Genomic DNA, 20,712 nt, shown 5'->3' on the forward strand with positions numbered 1-20,712 from the left:
GGCCAGGGCATTCATGAGTCCAGCTCTTTGAAGTCACTCCATGAAGCTCTTACTTCATTGATGCACAGCATGGAAGAGGAGTCCTGACTTAGCGAGAAGCCCAAGTAAAGTCTTTTATGAGGTGAGGGACTCTTCTGAGGAAACATAACAAAACCAAGGGGAAGGGCTTTTGACAATCACCAAATGAGTAAGAAAAAAAGGTTGCCTTCCATGTCCACACCCACTGTGGAGGGGGTATAAATGCTCCTCAGGAGAAGGAGACCCACAGCTCTGTGGTTGTAGAACTTGAACTCTGTGTTCAGCCAGGTGCCCTGCTCCCTCCAGCACCATGCCTTACAACTGCTGCCTGCCCAACCTGAGCTGCCGCTCCACCTGCTCCTCCCGGCCCTGCGTGCCCCCCAGCTGCCACACCTGCACCCTGCCTGGGGCCTGCAACATCCCCGCCAATGTGGGCAACTGTGGCTGGTTCTGTGAGGGCTCCTTCAATGGCAGCGAGAAGGAGACCATGCAGTTCCTGAACGACCGCCTGGCCAGCTACCTGGAGAAGGTGCGTCAGCTGGAGCGGGAGAACGCGGAGCTGGAGAGCCGCATCCGGGAGTGGTGCCAGCAGCAGGTGCCTTTCGTGTGTCCCAGCTACCAGTCCTACTTCCGGACCATCGAGGAGCTCCAGCAGAAGGTGAGGGGGTGGGCACCCCACTGCCTCCAGCAGGAAGTTGTAGGGAGAGAATCTGAGATCTGATTAAGAAACAGTGCAAATTCTCAGCTAAAGAGCCTGGCTTTTCCATTTTTCTTGAGTGCCCATTGTATATGAGGCTCAGGACTGTTAGGCCTGAATATTTGCATACTGCTAGTCTATGTGCAGGTAGCAGCACTTTGCATAAATAAGCTGTAATTAAAAGCTTCCTCCAAATGCTTCCATGCATTGCCAAGCTCCAGATATATTACCCTGAGGTAAGAAAAAAGGACTGAGCCCCAGAAAGAAGCTGAGGAAGCAGAATCTTTTGTAAGAATTGGACAAATTTCTCTGTCTCCCATCTAGACTTTTGACTATTCTGACTTCTTGTTGTCGTTTCTCCTGGGTTCCTAATTTACCTGACCTGGATGCCTCTGGACTTCTCTTGGTGTTCAGTGTCTAGTGAGGGCATAAAAATGGTTGACAAAAATCAGAAAGAGTAGAAACCACATAGGAGGAAATGGTACCAAGCCACCCAGGATGGCTGGGAAGGCATGGCTCCTTCCCTGACCCAGCCCCTCCAAAAGCCAGTTACATATTTATCTTCCTCCCTGGACTAGAAGTTTCTTGAGGGGAGTATTTACTCATTTTTTTGTATCTTCAGCTCCTAGAACCAGGCCAGATTTATGGTAGTTCTGTTTTGTTTTGTTTTTAGGGAGAAAGAGTGAGCATGTGTAGGCTAGCAGGGGTGGGGGGCGGTGGTGAGGCAGAGGGAGAGGGAGAGAGAGAATCTTAAGCAAGGTCCATGCTCAGTGCGGAGCTATGGTAGATTTTTAAAAATAGATGTTATTATTATCAGCCTTTTAGTATTGCTTATTAGGAAAGAAAACGATTATGTATTTCCTGATACTTTTGGTTGCGCATTTCAGTATTCTTTTTATCCAAATTTGATTTTCAAATATTTATTGAGTACATTTTGCATATAGATAGCATTTAATAATCTCATATAAGATCCACTGTGATTTCTCATTCTGTTCCTTCCAGGTAAGATAATTAGTAGGAATTGCTGTTGGTTAAAAGTAACCAAGCTCATTCCAGATCGTTTTGGGTTCTAGATCTTGTGTAACAAGTCAGAGAATGCCAGGCTGGTGGTGCAGATCGACAATGCCAAGTTGGCCTCAGATGACTTCAGGACCAAGTGAGTGGGCAAGTGGGGTGTCCTCTCTCTTCTTTCTTTCCCTTTAGTGTGTCCTCAACACTGACAAAACATTGACAAAGCTTTTCCTTAGATATTTCCCCCAGGATCCACAGAGTCACTGCTCAGTAGAGCTCAGAGATCTCTTCTCCAGATTCAGACCCCTCCCCTACTGCTGCTTCTCTGCAAGATGACATCCCCAAACTAGTGTAGAAGTCATGCCCCACCCCCACCCCCACCGCCGTGCTCTACTATGCTCATAATGCAGTCAGGTGAATGTGAGAAGTTTATTAATTTTGGAAATCTCACAGTTTATGGACTTTTATTCTCTAAATCTACTGGTTCCTTATTTATCAAAAAATAATTACCAGAGCATTTTCCTCTAGGAACTACTGCTCACTGTTAAAAATCTAAATGTAAGAGAAGGCTATAGAGACTGCAAGCTCCAACTTCCAGTTATGTGACAAACCAAACCAAATCAGAGTCAGGGCCAGGCCCATTCCTGTCTGGTGGGTCCCTGATGCCCCTGTATCGCAGGTACGAGACAGAGGTGGGCTTGCGGCAGCTGGTGGAGTCGGACATCAATGGCCTGCGCAGGATCCTGGACGAGCTGACCCTATGCAAGTCCGACCTGGAGGCCCAGGTGGAGTCCCTGAAGGAGGAGCTGCTGAGTCTCAAGCAGAACCACGAGCAGGTGAAGTTCCCCAAAGAACAACAGGCTCAAACTTGCCAAGGCCTGTTTCCAACTGCCATGGGCTGTGGGAGGGACTCAACTAACTGAGGAAACTGTTCTCCAAACAAAAAGGGATTTGTAGAGAATGAGCAATCTAAAGCCTGTGATATGAGATTAGGATGTTTCTGCAAGAGGTAGGAATGAGAGTAAAGGAAATTGGCAAGGCCAGTAATGAGGAAAGGCCAGCAACCAGGCAGCGCCCACAGCTTCTTCCACTCCCAGGTCAGAGCATACCAGGCTGTAGAGATCTTGTATCCCAATACGCCATTTAGCAACTGGAGAGGCCAGGACAGCTACCCAGCAGAGAGGGCTCAGCTGGAAACAAAATCAACTCTCTTCCTTCTCCTCCAGTGTTGCCTAGAGGAAATGTTGAGCAAAATGTTCACTGTCACTGCTTCGTCAGTTGACAAAGAAGACGGACATTTTGTGCAAACTTTAAATACCAAATGTAAATAGTGATAGTTAATATTAGTTAAGAGCTTACTTTGTGCCAAACGCTATGCTAAGTGCTTTGGAACTCCAAAGGTAGTTCTCATTTTACAGATGAAGAACTTGAGGTTTCTAGAAGCTTCTAGAAGCCATATAGTAAGTGGTAGAGATGGTTCTCAATTTAAGCCTGATGTCTACCTAAGTCCAAGATTCAAGTTATGCTGGCTCTGTGAAGAGAATAGCAGGGAAGTGAACAGATACTTATTTCCTTCAGCAAAATCTAGGTTGATAGAATTGACAAGTCACCAGTTAGGTCTATTTCACCCCAGATGGTAGGTTCCGAAGTAAGCATACTTTATTTCCTCTTTAGCCAGACTCTAACCATTTTACTAGCTGTAGTTAAGAATCAAACCTAAGAACCTCTGTGGTATAGGAGCAAAAACACTGAACTAGGTGCTTGGGGCTCACAGTGTTCTATCACATCTCAGCATGGAGGCCAAATCGCTGCTCTAAATGAGGAGTACCCCAAATTCAGGGGTGGAAAGAGGTCATGGGTGTGAAAGCACTTTGCAAAGTGAAATACACAGGTTGGTCACTGATTATAGAACACAGTTATAAGAGGATCTGATGGAACAGAGCTTTGAAAGCTTAAGAATGATTACAAGCTGATCTGTGCTTTTATAAGAGAGCATCCGAACACTCTGTGATACTTCCCATCTTCCCCTTCCTCCCTCAGGAAGTCAACATCTTGCGCTGCCAGATTGGAGACCGCCTCAACGTGGAGGTGGATGCAGCCCCAACTGTGGACCTGAACCGTGTGCTCAACGAGACCAGGAGTCAGTATGAGGCCCTGGTGGAGACCAACCGCAGGGACGTGGAGGAATGGTTCACCACCCAGGTGGGCATCTCAGCACGTGGCCACTCAGGACCCTTGGCCCCTCGGGACCCTTGAGGCAAGGTCTGACCCTGTCTTCTCTCCTGTGCTATTTCAGACTGAGGAGCTGAACAAGCAGGTGGTGTCCAGCTCGGAGCAGCTGCAGTCCTGCCAGGCAGAGATCATCGAGCTGAGACGCACGGTCAACGCCTTGGAGATCGAGCTCCAGGCCCAGCACAACCTGGTGGGTGTTGTTCAGGGTAATGCCCATGCTCTCCTGAACCCGTGAAGCCTGTGACTTCTCTGAAACCCCATGGAGAAGCCCCCTGGGGAGTGGCTCTGTGACATTCTTTGTCTTCCTCACACAGAGGGACTCCCTGGAGAACACGCTGACAGAGACTGAGGCGCGCTACAGCTCTCAGCTGAACCAGGTGCAGTGCATGATCACCAACGTGGAGTCCCAGCTTGCTGAGATCAGGTGTGACCTGGAGCGGCAGAACCAGGAGTACCAGGTGCTGCTGGACGTCAAGGCCCGGCTGGAGTGTGAGATCAACACGTACCGGGGTCTGCTGGAGAGTGAGGACTGCAAGTGAGTGGGAAGCTAGTACCGTTCCCCTTGGGGATGCATGAGGTTGCTGTGGGAATGAAAGTCATCTTGATGGAAACAAATCAATAATTTCGAGCTTTTGGTCGGAGGTAGTCTGGGCAAGTGTTATATTCTTACACAAAGTACACTTAATATTTTCCTATCTGTTCAGTTCATTTTCTCTAACTTGCACCCATGGTCTTCTGTCTGCAGGCTTCCCTGCAACCCATGTGCCACAACCAATGCATGTGACAAGCCAATAGGGCCTTGTGTCTCCAATCCTTGTGCCCAACGTGCTTGGTGTGGACCTTGCAACACCTTTGTGCGGTAGTGGCCCTGGTGCCAGGAGGAGGAGAAGGGTTCCAAAGTCACATCTCAACTCTACTTAATACAAGCATCTCCTAACGTGACCACACTTTGGACAAAGGAAGAATTTCTACCAGTACCAGCTTCTAAGTGTCAACTCTGCCTTTCACTGAATTTCCTGGCTGGATCCTTTAGAATGCAAAGTACTTATCAGCTTCTTCTGTCTTCTGAGCACATAGAGAAATCTACAGCAGGATTGGGCAATATCTATTATCACAATTACACACTTGCATAACATGTTCTGCTTGAACAAATACTTATTTAAATGTGATTTCAAAATAATGACATGAAAGTGTAATGGAGCCAAAAGGCAGGTTATAAAACTGAACATAATTGGGAAAAAAATCTTCCTTGTCACTCTTTTGGTCTTTGGAGATACAGTAAGGATCCCTTGTTAACTTCCTAATAAACTCTTATTCTTGCACAAATATGATCATTTGTCCTTCTTTGTTCATTCATCCCCAAACTGGATGTTTTGTATCAATAAAATGTAAGTGGTGTTCTTTTACCAGATGAAGGGATCATGTGACTTCCTTCAAAAGGAGTCTCCATCAGACATCACCCACCTGTTGATGTGGATTTCTTGTGCGTGGGGAAGTTGGTAGTGGAACAAATGGCAAATCCACATGACAGTATCTACAAAAATTTTCTGTCTAGCTCTTCAGAGGGAATAGGCAAGAGAACTACAGAAGTGGGACCTCATCAGGGGCAAATGAATCTTGAAAGTAAGGCCATACCTCTTGACAACATGAAAATACTGTAACCTAGCAAGAACTGGAAAAAATGTACTCAGCCAACAACTATCTTCCTTGACTTCTATCTTTGTATATTGGAGAGGTTTTCTTCACCATCCAAATCAAGTAATGATGTTTGTGCTTACAAATTTCATAATATACTTCATCACAGAGCTTGGCAAAAAAAAGGAGTTAAATCAACTCAGGTCCAGACTATCAAGTCAGTGTATTATAAATGATCAAACCACAATGTTAAAAAAGACTTATTTTCAATTACATTCCTCTCACTAAAGTATTATTAATGTTGGTATTACCTTTCATTTCATTCAATCATGATATTTTGGGGAGGGCAAGTGCTTATGCTTATGTAAAAATAACAGCAGATATAATTGAAAGAGTTTTATCATAGATTACTTATTCCTTTAAAAATTTTTATTAGTAGCATACACTGTATATTTTATAACATAAATTTTACAGTGGTGGCATATATACACATTATAAGTGCATATAATAGTGCATAAAGATAAGTAAACATATTGCAGGTGTGTGCTCAACATTTCTTCTGATAGGAAGATAAGATGAAATATTGTGAAACCCAGCAAATTAGTGACCTCCTGAACCCCCTGCGCTCTGTACAGATTGAGATATGTCATTTCAATTTGACATAAAGCTGGGGTTGGAAATTCTTTGGAATGACTCACGCATGAATAAAGAGTTGGAAGTAAGACCATTTTGTTTCCATCAAAAAGACCCTTCCTTTCTGCATTGAGGGAACAGCATGATCTTTACACATGTACAATTTTTTGGCTTATTAATTAACCAAAGATATCTACATTGTGTGAAATTGTGTGTCTGAAGCACCGAATGGATACTATGGTCCCCTCTCCCAAGGTTGTTCTGGGCTGTCAGGACAGAGCAGTTGCCTACAAGCCATTCCACTGGAGTCCTGGATTCATAGACAGCGTGAGCCCTGCTCACCTGGGCCTCATTCTTCTTGTTAATTGTCTTCTCTCCCTACAGAGGCTGTCTAGGTCCTGGGCAAATGTCCTGGCCCCAGTAAGAGAGGCAAGGAGTCTGAGAGATGCAGAATGGCTGGGACTCTACTTAAGCTCAGCATCACTTGGTCAGAGGGAGCTCATGTGACCCTCCTGGCCTCAGGTTTCTCCTGTCCTTTGTGACCAGAAGAAATCAGTAATGGCTCCTAGTCTATGCTGTACTCAAATTTGACTCTTCCTTGTCAGCTCTGGCCCTTGGGCAAGTCCCTCCTCTTCTCCAAGCTTCATGCCTCCTTATGGGGCTCCCAGATGCAATTTAGAAAATGCAAACCCTTAGAGCAAATGCAAAACCATCTGCAAAATGCTATGTAGAGGCAAATGGTTATTCTTTGACACATCCAACTCCTCTGGTTTGGACTATTGGTCGGTAGCTATGATATTCAGCTGATGAAAGTGACTCTGGAACAAGTCTGTATGTGGGTTGGATCCTGGTTCTGCTCTTTAAGAGTGGCATAACCTTGCAAATAACATAAACACCATACTCCTCCATTTTCTCATCTTTAGTAGGGTGACAATAATAGTGTGTTTTACAGGATGTTGAGGAGGATGAATTGAGTAAATATACAGAAGCACACAAGAGTGAGCCTAGCAGAAGGAATCAGGGTTCATAGGAATCACAGAGTAGTCACACTTGGGGTGCACACAGGAGAGGTGGTTTCAGGCAGTGCTGGAAGGGAGCATGAGGGATGCTTTTGGGTCCCAAGTAGAAACTGCACACTGTATGGAAACATAGTAGGTAGAGAATCATGGTGCTGGATGCTGAAGACACTTGTATCTTTTGGTTTGTATGTTGATTCCAAGGCAGATGTTTTCAAAAAGTGTGGCTGGGTATTAAAAAAGTTCTTGGGAGAAGCACCTAGGTGGCTCAATGGTTGAGTGTCTGGCTTTGGCTCAGGTGGTGATCCTAGGGTCCTGGGATTGGATTCCACATCAGGCTCTTTGCAGGGAGTCTGCTTCTCCTTCTGCCTATGTCTCTGCCTCTCTGTCTCTCATGAATAAATAAATAAAATCTTAAAAAAGAAAAATTCTCTTTGGAGAAAAAAAAAAGAAAAATTCTTGGGAGGTCTTCAGATCTTTAAAAGCTATGGAAGTGGCATAGTCCAAATCTGTATCCCTGAGGAGAGAAGTCCAGCTAATATCTGGGGTGAAATTGAAGAAAAAATTGCACTAAGGTAGTATAATATATCTTATACACAGATATACACACCATGTACATACTGTACATGTACACACACACATATATATCATATGCATATATATACATGTCATATAATGTATAATTACACATTAATACACATTATATGAAATACTTAGTATAATTAAATATGTAACAATATATTAATTAATCTATGATAAATCTCGACACACACACAATATGTAGGTAGAGAGCAAGAGAGCACAGCAGAGGGTGGAGGATCTAGTGGTCATGAGAAGTGGCAGGGTTGGCTAGGCTGGATGGGGGCAGATGCCTTGGATTCACCTTCCTCTTTCTATCCCCTCCTCCACACCCAGAATCCTGGGACTGCTCCTTAGTCCTCTGACATGGGCTGGAGCTCTATGCTGGACTGTGCCTTCCCTGCTCAATTGACTGAGGTGTCAGTGTGCTTCAGCTGGTGGAGGACTGTGGCTGGTTTATTCTGTATTTTAGTGAGCCCTGGAGCTTTGGTTCTACCTATTTTTTTTTTAATTTTTAGAGGGTGGGAGGGGCAGAGGGAGAGAGAATCTCAAGCAGGTTCCATGCCCATTGCAGAGCCTGAAAATGCCAGGGCTGCATCTCATGACCCTGAGATTATGACCTGACCTGAAATCAAGAGTCAGGTGCTTAATCAACTGAGCCACCCAGGTATACCCACCCCATCCATTTTTATTTGTATGTAGTTGGGATCATCTATCTATCATATTATTGCATTCAGTGGTGTCTACACTTACCAGTGTTAAAAAAGAACACAAACAACAATCAAGTGAAGGAACCCAAGGCCCAGCTCACAAAAGAGACTGACTCTTGTTTTCCTTTCCTGATTCCTACTTTTCTAAATCAGTATTTGGAATGGAGAGATATTAGGAACAAGAACTCTTGTAGAAATTAGAACACCAACCTATGAAAAAAAGTAGGGCAAGGCGAGAGGTAGAATGGAACTAGAGCTTTTATCCCAAACTTACAGGCCATGTACTTAGGCATACGTGAGGACACCTGAGGAGACAGGCCCTCAACACTTGCTCAGCTCCCTTCCCACCCCGGAGGTCTCTGGGCCATCCTCTTCCTGTGTGCTGAGTAGTGCCAGGTCTCTGAAAGGCTCTAGTCACGTGCTAATCCACTTGTCCCCAGGGAGCAGATTCCTAGAGAACAGAGAATAGACATTCCTGTAGCTCTGAGAGTCTGTGCCCCTTTTCAGTAGAAGACTCCATTCTTTGACTTTGCCAGAGAAGAATTAGTAGATAATAGTTTTATCAACTTTAAAAGTGATTAACATGGTTACAATACAGATCTCAATTAAAGTAATGTAGAAAGTCACTTATTAATAATGAATGTCTGCTGCTTGCTTAGAATAAGAAGAGAAAGAAATAGGTCTGGAACTCTTTTTTTTTTTTTTTTTAATTGTCAGTGACAATTTCAGCAGTGACTGAAATACAATACATTCACACTTTCAGCAGTGACACAGAAGCAGGGAAAGAAAATGAACAAGATCTCTTACTAAGAATTCCTTTCAGTCAGCTCTGGGCTCTCCCAGGTTTAGGGTCAATTTCTCCTCCCATAAGACCCCAGCCACCATTGCTGAGGTCAACCGTTCCAGAGCCGGGCCTTCCCAGAAAACTGTGCTCCCATAGCAAGAAAGCAACAGCATCAGAACCCAGAGTCTGCCGCCTAACCCCACTCTGCCCTCTGTGTGAAGTCAGCAGTGATGGGGCTGGGCAATGGGTCTCACCTGCTGATGACAGTGTGACCCACTGGATGACAGTTACAATAGAAGAATTATGGATTGTTTTGGAGGCAAAATCTTTGAGTCCTTATTTTGAACAAGTTGTCAGCTTCTCCAGCTTCCAGACTGTGTGATGGTCTCTATGTATGGAAGTACTTTGTAAATGCCACAGCTCACACATAAGCCTTACTATTTATTGCCATTGACCCCTTTGACCTTGAATATTGATTCCCGAGCTCTCAGATTCTAATTTTGAGGTGATTTGTTCTCAGTGGAGCATCCCACTCAGCCTCCTACAGGTCCTTTTGTTCCTGCCTTTGACAGATGTAACCTGGGCTCCTGTTTTTCCCAGCTTGGAGAGCTCCACCAAAAGTCCTGTTGGGTAGTAAAGGACCAACTTTTTGTTCTGCAAAAGGGGGTTAATCTCTTCCATTGTTCCAGGAACCATTCTTCCTCTCTGACCCATGGAATTCCAGGTCCCAGTACAACATGGGGTTGACAGGAGAGGAGGAACCACAGGGAATGGAATGTGATGGGAGGTCTCAGGAGAACAATAAAAGGGATGTGGGGAAAAGGGATCTGGGCCTGCATGGCCGCTCCTTCTCTGTTTCCTCCTGGATGTATGTTGCAGCCCCCATCTCTTCCAGCTCCTATACAAGCTCCTTTTAGAGGGCAGCTTTTTGTGAGTGGCTCTGAGGAGACAAAGGAGTGCTGAATCACTCACAGATGGAGTTATCGAGAGGCTCAAGAAGCGTCCTGAAAACACCTGGGAGCACTTCAGTGGCTGAGTGCAGAATAATACTTAAAGCTGGGGGAGTAGTGGGGGACAGTTACAGTCAAATGCTTTGTTCTGTTTTGTTTTGCTTTAGAGAAGAGTCACTGAGTCACGCACAACTGCTCACATTCCTCATCGAAACAGGAAAATCAGACAAGAAGTGCCAAAAGTTTCAAGAATTGCTAAAACTGTAAGAAGATATGATCATGATGTGGCCTGTCCCTTGTTATTGCAAAACTTGTGCTGACACCTTTACATGGACAGGTGCCAAGCAGGATGGCCCTGGCCTGGCCAGGCTCTTATCTGAGCCCATGGCAAGTATGCAAGGTAGTGTTCTCATTCTTTCTCATTTTTCCACATACAGGGACAAGCACAGGTCAGAAATTTAAGGAAGATCAGGGAAAATGTAGAGCTTCTGCGTCGAAGACAGATTTACAAGATTTATATGTTTATAAAATGTGCTCAGCACGGCAGAAAAATATTGATGTCTACAGGATGTGGCTTCCTGAGGCAGCACAAATGAAGTTGGTGATGGCCCTAATGAGCTAAAGCTTAGAATGTGACACACTGGTGTGTGTGTGTGTGTGTGTGTTTAAAATTTAAAAAATGGTTAAAAGATTAAAAGAAAAAATACAAAGCAAGCCCCATAAAAATATTGGGTTTGAAAAAGATTGCTTTAGTTTTCAAACTGAATTGTGACCTCTACCTGAATCTTACCATTCAGTGTGTCACGGGGCCTGTCTGAGCCTCAGTTTCTTAATCTGTAAAGTGGGGAGAATAATGACCACTTTGTAGCTTTTAAATAAAGATGGGATGAGATTATGTTGGTAAAGGTGCTTAACTCAATGCTGATTCAAGTCCTTTGGCATCCAAGTTAGGTGCCTGGTTTCAAGTTTCCTCAAGTTGAGCGCTGTAGAAAACTGGCTGGATGCATGCAAGAGGCTGAGGAATCTGAGCTTGAGGCCTGAGAATCAGAGTTAAATGAATTCAGACGTGCTCATTTGCATGTGTGTGCATGACATGTGTCAACTTAAGAGGCAGGCAAATAGTTGGGACTAGTAAACTAGTGGCCTTTTTGCAGATTATAGCAATCAGAATTTTCCAACAGGAAGATACAAGTGCTGTTGGTGACTTGAAGAAAGGCCTCTTTCTGGCTAGACACATCCCACAGGTGCCTGGTCTAGGAAGGAGCACAGACGCTGCCCTTTAGCTTCCATGTGACCCCACCACTGGGTGTTCTTTTACCTGCAATTGCTGCACATGGCAGCCTTGGGAATAACCACGCAGCCTGCTCGCAGTCTGGCCCCCGGGCCCCATCCAGGTTACTGTCTCTCCTAGATTGGTCCTCAAGTCAAATAGTTTATATAATATTGAAGTATTTTCATATTTCTTAACTGATCCTCATGTGCCTTTTATGGCAGACATGTAGGAAGCACATGATCTATTATGTCCACCCAGGTGTTTTCAGGATGCTTCTTGGGACTCTTGATAACTCCTTCTGTGAGGGATCCAGCACTCTTTGTCTTCTCAGCGTCACCCACATAATCTACCCTCTAAAAGGAGCTTGTTCAGGGCCTGGAAGAGACAAGGGATTGTAACATGTAACAAATATAACTTGCCTGCCCGAGATTAATAACTCATTTAGGACAGATGAAGGAATGAAGCACAGAAAGGTTGCTTGAGGAATGCCACACAGCAAAAAGTGCTTTCCGTTCATTGGGAGCAGAAGCCTTTGGGTGACTAGAGAAGAAGAGAAACTATGTAGGCACATGATTGGCAGTTTCTAATGAGAGGGAGTAATTCCCCTTTCTCTTAACCCTGGTGCTGTGTGCTTTGAAGGCAGGTGTTGTTCCTACATTAATAACCACAACACTCACAGGTTTGGACATGAACTTCATATGAAATAGTGTTAGTGACAGGAACAGGGGTATGGAGTGCAACTTTTGAATTAAGCCCAGCACAATACAAATTAAGTAAAGAGCTAAAGTGGTTTTAATACACAAAGGTGGAATTCATGCCAAGAGTTTGACCAGTTCTGTTTTGGAGGTGCTTAAGTGGAGACCCCAAAGGTGACTGTCATGTCACAGAACTGCCCAGTAACTGAGCCAAGATTTGAAAGCTTTAATTTTGCCCCTGTGGCTCGTCTCTCTACAGAGGGGCTGGGCATCTCTTGCTTAGAAGTAAAGCTGGCCAAAGGTGACAAAACGAGGTACACATTCTAGAAAGTTTTGGAGTTTTAATTGAAAATCAGGGTGTGTTTAAAGAATCTTTTTTTTTTTTCATTAAACTGTGACTAACAGTAAATGAAGACCTGGTAAAAAAGTAAATCTCTTGGTTGAACCAATCAGTTCTTTTAGACTCATACCAATTGCATATCCAATTACATCAGAAGATTAAAAGAATACTAGTTAATGTTTACTCCTACATTTAAAAAAATCTTGGACATGTATAGACATTTATAAAAGTACAAAGTGCTAACAGAATGTACCTATTAAATTCACGACTGTGTTTGTGTCTGGGAAGAAGGGATTGGAATGTGCATAGCTATGAAAATCAAAGTTCTCTATGTGATCTTTCATGTTATATTTACTTGATGTTTTAAAAGGACTTTATTTATTTACTTGAGAGAGAGAAAGTGAGAGAGAAAGAGAGAGAGAGAGAGCATGAGTGGGGGAAGGGGCAGAGGGGGAGAGAGATGCAGACTCCCTGCTGAGCCGGGAGGCCCAGCATCCTCGGATCATGGTCTGAACCAAAGGCAGACACAATGTGTGGGAAATATCAGAAAGGGAGACAGAACATAAAGACTCCTAACTCTGGGAAATGAACTAGGGGTGGGGGAAGGGGAGGAGAGTGGGGGGTGGGGGTGAATGGGTGATGGGCACTGAGGGGGGCACTTGACGGGATGAGCACTGGGTGTTATTCTGTATGTTGGTAAATTGAACACCAATAAAAAATTAATTTATTAAAAAAAACAAAGGCAGACACTTAACTGACAGAGCCACCCAGGTGCCACAATATTTACTTGATTTTTAAACACAGAGAAAATATGAAAAAAAATTTAACTGCTGCTCATCCTGAGTAGAGAAGCAGGGGTTTTACAATATAGTTTCTCTGTTCTTTTTTTTAATGCTTAGATTTTTTAAAAAAATTGTTGCTATCAAAATATGAAACAAAACACAAGAGAACTGGATGGAAAAGTGAGCTAATCCCTTCATTTCAGCCAATGATGACTGTGGTAATCCTGGGTATTAGACCTTGGAGTCTTACTGGTGGTGCTGCTTACCTGATGGAAACACCTGGTGCTAAGGATAGGCTGAATAACCAGGAGGATATTCATTCTTGTATTTGATTCTGGCCATTCACAGCCACAAGATGATGGAATGACATTTGTCTGGCTCCTTTCAATAAGGTGGTTGTGTAAAGTTATTTGTGATTTTCATACTTCCTATGATAAGGAGAAAGAACAAGTGAGTCAAAGGCCTATTATAAAAGATCTAACTGCTTTAGCTTCACCTGCAGTATCTGAGGAGTTCAATTCAATACCTCAGGGTTCACTGATGTTAGGGAAATGTGAAGACCAGAAAAGATACCATGTTGAATGTACACTCATTTCCATGGAAGCACTGCATGAGATTTATGTATAATGAGTACATCCTTCTCTCTGATGGACTGGGAAGCACCATATCCAAACACAAATATGTACATGCTCTCAACCAGAAAAGCATCAATAAGATAAGTGTATGGTTGCCAAGAGGGACCACCTGTGGGTATGCAAGTTTGCCTAAGATATCTGATCTAATGAATTCATGGTCTTAGGAAACTTTCCTGCACAAAATGGAGTTTCTTTTTTCAAATGCAAATCCTTGATTTTATTTATTTTTTTTTAAATTTTTATTTATTTATGATAGGCACACAGTGAGAGAGAGAGAGGCAGAGACACAGGCAGAGGGAGAAGCAGGCTCCATGCACCGGGAGTCCGACATGGGATTCGATCCTGGGTCTCCAGGATCGCGCCCTGGGCCAAAGGCAGGCGCCAAACCACTGCGCCACCCAGGGATCCCCAAATCCTTGATTTTAATTAAGAATATCTTCTAGCTGGATCTTTTGTCAGAAATTTTACAATAAAAGTAGAAAGAAAAAAATGGGAGCTGTAAAGCATGATGATTAATTGTATGTGTCAACTTGATTAGGCTACAGGATGCCCAGATAAGCTGGTAAAAATTATTTTTGGGTGTGTCTGTGAGAGTATTTCTGGAAGAGATTAGCATTTGAATCAATACTATAGAGTCAGTAAGACCATAGAATCAATAAAAAGTGACTAATGTAAGTAGGCATGACCCAATCCACTGAGGGCCTGATAAGAACAAAAATGCAGAGAAAGGTTGAATTTGCTCTTTGTTTGAGCTGGGACATCCATCTGCTTCTGCCCTTGGATACTGGTGCTCATAGTTCTCAGACCTTTTGACTCAGACTGGATCATACTAGCAGCTATCTTCTTCTCTGGCTTGCAGACGGTAGGTGGTGGGACTTCCTAGCCTCCATAGTTACGTGATCTAATTCCTATAATAAATCTCTTCTTATAGTCTGTATCTAGATCTGTATTTATTTATATATATCCTATTGGTTTTGTTTCTCTGAAAAGCCCTGATGATACATGGAGAGAGAGAGTTTGAAGATGGCAGGTAATGGAACTGGTGGTAGCATGTATGCTTCAAACATAAAATACAGGCCTGGGAAGATTTTCCTGGAAATAGGAGACAAGTGTGCATTCAGCATGGACCATCTTTTCTGATTTTCACACTTCTCTGACTTCAGTAAGCCAGAGGTATTGCATTAAATTTTCCCTCATGGCCAGCTGAGAGGGCTTGTCCTCCTTCCTTCAAATAATTCCCCTAAGTTCTTGCTAATGAGTAATGAGAGAGAGAGAGAGAGACAGAGAGAGAGAGAGAGAAGAAATACACTGAGCATCAAGGTATGGTTCAGTTAAAGGGTATTAGCAAACCTGAGGGAAATGGCTGATGCCAGACATCTCTTGGTTTTGTTGTTGGGGAGAAAGAGGGAGAAAGAGGCAGAGGACAATGACTCTAGGCCATGAGCAGCCCACAAGCTGGGAAAGGATTACCTGGAAAAAGAGAAAGACTCTCTGAAAAGAGGACTATGCAATAATGTCTCTTATTCCCACACTTTTTCTACAGCATGACTATGTTAGCCCTTCTGTTGACATAGATCCTCTCCTCAAATCTGAGTGAGTTTGTGACCACAGAGGAAGTGGCACTCTGTGACTTCTAAGAATAGATCATAAAAGGCAATGCAGCTTCCATCTCATTCTCCTGGGCTGTGCTGAGGAAGCCCAAGCAGGCTTTGAGTCTTTCCAGATGATGCTCTCGACATCACAGAGCAGAGATAAGCCATCCTACTGTGCCTTTTCAGAATTTCTGGCCCATAGAATCCATGAGCATAATAAAATGCTTTAATCACATATAAAAGGATTTATATCAGTATATTTGTGTTGTCTGTTATGCAGCACTAGTGACTGACACAAAGACTCTCTGATTTGTCTTAATTTGTGGTAGGAACCAAAAGAAAGCATCAGATGTTTGCATCTTGACTTTTCAGCATCCATGAAACTCTAAGGGATTTTAAACAGGGATGACTTTCTTTTGTCAGATTTACTTCCAAAGATCATACCCTAGATATTTTTCAGCTTGTCTTTTATTCCTTTAAAGATAGCAACATACTTTATTACAACCTGTATTTGATAATTCCAGTATATGGATTGTGGTCTATTTATGCTCTCTTGTTTCTGCTGGTTCTCACTCACAGTGCCTTGTTTCCTTGTGTGTTTAGTTATGTATGACTGTAAACTTTTCACTGTGTCAGTCAAAGTAGGCTAAGCTACAGTTGCTACAGAAACAAACAACTCCCACATTTCTCAAATCTTATCACAACATGAGTTTATTTCTTGCTCATGCTCTGTGTCCCACATAGCCTAATCATCATACATATTTAAGGAATTTAGGCTGGCAGTAGCTCCATCTCTATATAAGTTCCAGAAATCTGCTTGCGAGGGTAAAGAAAAGGTGGCAAATTGTTCATCAGCTCATAGAGCCTTGGTCTGGAAATGATGTGTGATACACATCACTTCTATTTATGTGTTGTTAGCCAAAGCAAGTCACTTGATCATGCCTCACTTCAAAGGGGATAGAGAAGTACATTCCTGCCATGTTTCTGAAAGGGAGAGAGACAAATATTTGGTGATGCCACTAATGACTGTCACACTTATTTTCCTCAGAATATTGTCTGTGGGACTGTGTTGATAGTGGTGTGTTCCTCCAGAAAGGATTTGCATTTGTTCCTGCCACTGCACTAGGGCACTGTCAGTCAGAGGCCTCTTTCAATTCATGGCACACAAGTCAGTTGCAAATGACCACTTTCATTACAGTGCCCTGATGGTAGGAGTGGGTGGGCTGAATTGATGTCTAGGTCACCATTACACCAAAGGCATGACCCTTGCGGGTCCCAGCTTTATGGAGCGGAACATCTTCTGGGGGAGTCTCTACCCTGAGTCCTGGATTTTATATTCTGCTTCTATCTCCCAGAAAAGCCATAAAAACTACAATTCAAGGTTGCCAAATTCAGCAAAATCTCTTAAGGCAGAAGAGGTATCAATGCTCAGCTCACCTCTTTTGAGTAGCTACTTTTCTTAGTTCTTTTTTTTTTTTTTTTTAAATTTTTATTTATTTATGATAGTCACACACAGAGAGAGAGAGAGAGAGGCAGAGACACAGGCAGAGGGAGAAGCAGGCTCCATGCACCGGGAGCCCGACGTGGGATTCGATCCCGGGTCTCCAGGATCGCGCCCTGGGCCAAAGGCAGGCGCCAAACCGCTGCGCCACCCAGGGATCCCTACTTTTCTTAGTTCTATGATAATTCTTGGGTCATTCTTAAAATCTTGTCAGCTCTGTGGTGCTCTTAAGAAGATTCAAACTTAGAAAATAATACAGTATATTTAATTGTTTTTATAATGTACGTTAATCCAAATAAACTAGCCTACCATACCATCTGAAATAGAAACTCTGGAGCTATCCTGTCCAATACAGAAGCCACTGGCCACATGTGGCTATTTCAATATAGAAAACCTGAACTGGCCAATAACCAGGGAAGAAATTGAAGCAGTCATCAAAAACCTCCCAAAACACAAAAGTCCAGGGCCAGATGGCTTCCCAGGGGAGTTCTATCAAACGTTTAAAGAAGAAACAATACCTATTCTACTAAAGCTGTTCCGAAGGATAGAAAGGGATGGGATACTTCCAAACTCATTTTATGAAGCCAGCATCACGTTGATTCCAAAACCAGACAAAGACCCCACCAAAAAGGAGAATTATAGACTTATTTCATAAGTTCCTTAGTTTTTAGACTACATGTCCTTTACCTCTTTGTTTAGGTTTATTACTAGGTATCTTAAAGTTTTGGGTGCAATTGTAAATGGGATTGACTCCTTAATTTCTCTTTCTTCAGTCTCATTGTTAGTGTATAGAAATACCACTGATTTCTCTGCATTGATTTTGTACTGTATTGAATAGTGGTGGTGACAGAGGACATCCCTGTCATGTTCCTGATCTTAGGGGAAAGGCTGCCAGTGTTTCCCCATTGAGAACGATATTTACTGTGGACTTTTCATAGATGGCTTTTAAGATACTGAGGAATGTTCCCTCTATCCCTATACTCTGAAGAGTTTTTATCAGAAATGGATGCTGTATTTTGTCAAATGCTTTCTCTGCATCTATTGAGAGGATCACATGGTTCTTGTTTTTTCTCTTGCCGATATGATCTATCACGTTGATTGTTTTATGAGTGTTGAACCAACCTTACATCCTGGGGATAAATCCCACTTAGTCATGGCGAATAATCATCTTAATGTACTGTTGGATTCTATTGGCTAGTGTCTTGTTGAGAATGTTTGCATCTGTGTTCATTAGGGATATTGGTCTATAATTCTCCTTTTTGGTGGGATCTTTGTCTGGTTTTGGAAACAAGGTGATGAGGGCTTCATAAAATGAGTTTGGAAGTATTCTGTCCCTTTCTATCCTTCAGGAACAGCTTTAGTAGAATAGGTATTGTTCCTTCTTTAAACATTTGATAGAATTCCCCTGGGAAGCCATCTGGCCCTGGACTTTTGTGTTTTGGGAGGTTTTTGATGACTGCTTCAGTTTCCTCCCTGGTTATTGGCCTGTTCAGGTTTTCTATTTCTTCCTGTTCCAGTTTTGGTAATTTGTGATTTTCCAGAAATGCATCCATTTCTTCTGGATTGCCTAATTTTTTGGCATAAAGCTGCTCATAATATGTTCTTAAAATCATTTGTATTTCCTTGGCATCGGTGGTGATCTCTCCTCTTTCATTCATGATTTTGTTAATTTGAGTTTTTTTTTCTTTTTAATAAGGCTGGCTAATGGCTTATCTATCTTATTAATTCTTTCAAAGGACCAACTCCTGGTTTTGTTGATGTGTTCCACAGTTCTTCTGGTCTCTATTTCATTGAGTTATGCTCAAATTTTTATTATCTCTCTTCTACTTGGTGTAGGTTTTATTTGCTGTTCTTTCTCCAGTTCCTTTAGGTGTGAGGTTAGCTTGTATATTTGAGTTTTTTCCAATTTTCTGACGGATGCTTGCATTGTGATGTATTTCCCTCTTAGGACTGCTTTTTCTGTATCCCAAAGATTTTGAATGGTTGTATCTTCATTTTCATTAGTTTCCGTGAATCTTTTTAATTCTTCTCTAATTTCCTGGTTGAGCCATTCATCTTTTCGTAGGATGCTCTTTAACCTCCATGTCTTTGAGTTTCTTCCAATTTCTTCTTGTGATTGAGTTATAGTTTCAAAGCATTGTGGTCTGGAAATATGGAGGGGACAATCCCAATCTTTTGGTATCAGTTGAGACCTGATTTGTGACCCAGTATGTGGTCTATTCTGGAGAAAGTTCCATGAGCACTTGAGAAGAATGTGTATTCAGTTGCGTTTGAATGGAAAGTGTGGTACTGGCACAAAAACAGACACATAAATCAATGGAACAGAATAGAGAACCCAGAAATGGAGGAGGGGCAAGATGGCGGAAGAGCAGGGTCCCCAAATCGCCTGTCCCCACCAAATTACCTAGATAACCTTCAAACCATCCTGAAAATCTACGAATTCGGCCTGAGATGTAAAGAGAGACCAGCTGGAATGCTACAGTGAGAAGAGTTCGCGCTTCTATCAAGGTAGGAAGACGGGGAAAAAGAAATAAAGAAACAAACGGCCTCCGAGGGGGAGGGGCCCCGCGAGGAGCCGGGCTAGGGCCGGGGCGAGTGTCCCCAGGACAGGAGAGCCCCGTCCCGGAGGAGCAGGAGCTGCACCAACCTTCCCGGGCGGAAAGGGGCCCGCAGGGAGTTAGAGCAGGACCCCAGGAGGGCGGGGATGCCCTCGGGCTCCCTGGGACACTAACAGACACCTGCGCCCCGGGGGAGTGCGCCGAGCTCCCTAAGGGCTGCAGCGCGCACGGAGGGACCGGAGCAGCTCGGAGGGGCTCGGGAGCGGCTCCAGGGAGGGGGCTGCGGGGCGGGAGCGCGAATCCAACGCGCAGGCCGGGAGCACAGGGGGCCGGGACACAGCCCAGGATCCGGCCTCCCCTGGGACAGGCAGAGGCCGAGAGGGCCCAGGACAGCGAGGACGCTCCTGCCCCGAGCTGAGCAGATCAGCGGCCCCGCCCCGGAGCCTCCAGGCCCTGCAGACGGAGAACCGAGAGCCCCGAGCCCCGTAGTTCCTGCGGAGGCTGAATCCAGGCTTCCAGAGTTGCCATAGCAACTGCGGCTGTTCCTCCTGGGGCCTCACGGGGTAAACAACCCCCACTGAGCCCCGCAGCAACCAGGGGCAGAGCAGCTCCCCCAAGTGCTAACACCTGAAAATCAACACAGCAGGCCCCTCCCCCAGAAGACCAGCTAGACGGACCAGTGATACTCCCCCGTGTTCCAATACAACTTGTTTTTGGCCACTCTGCACTGAGCAAAATGACTAGAAGGAAAACCTCACCTCAAAAGAAAGAACCAGAAACAGTCCTCTCTCCCACAGAGTTACAAAATCTGGATTACAATTCAATGTCAGAAAGCCAATTCAGAAGCACTATTATACAGCTACTGGTGGCTCTAGAAAAAAGCACTAAGGACTCCCGAGACTTCATGACTGCAGAATTTAGATCCAATCAGGCAGAAATTAAAAATCAATTGAATGAGATGCAATCCAAACTAGAAGTCCTAACGACGAGGGTTAACGAGGTGGAAGAACGAGTGAGTGACATAGAAGACAAGTTAATGGCAAAGAGGGAAACTGAGGGAAAAAGAGACAA

General features: G+C 43.8%; 1 protein-coding gene across 1 annotated transcript; it reads left to right on the forward strand.

The window, feature by feature from the left end:
- The first annotated feature begins 253 nt into the window (after window positions 1–253).
- On the forward strand, window positions 254–5,289 carry KRT33A (keratin 33A). The gene is made up of 7 exons (XM_055334730.1): window positions 254–676; window positions 1,789–1,871; window positions 2,406–2,562; window positions 3,767–3,928; window positions 4,023–4,148; window positions 4,273–4,493; window positions 4,704–5,289. The coding sequence occupies exons 1-7, from the start codon at window positions 329–331 to the stop codon at window positions 4,819–4,821; spliced, it is 1,215 nt and encodes a 404-aa protein (XP_055190705.1). The 5' UTR covers window positions 254–328; the 3' UTR covers window positions 4,822–5,289.
- Window positions 5,290–20,712: the final 15,423 nt, after the last annotated feature.

The sequence above is a fragment of the Nyctereutes procyonoides genome, unplaced genomic scaffold (assembly GCF_905146905.1).
Source record: "Nyctereutes procyonoides isolate TBG_1078 unplaced genomic scaffold, NYPRO_anot_genome, whole genome shotgun sequence".
NCBI lineage: Eukaryota > Metazoa > Chordata > Mammalia > Carnivora > Canidae > Nyctereutes > Nyctereutes procyonoides.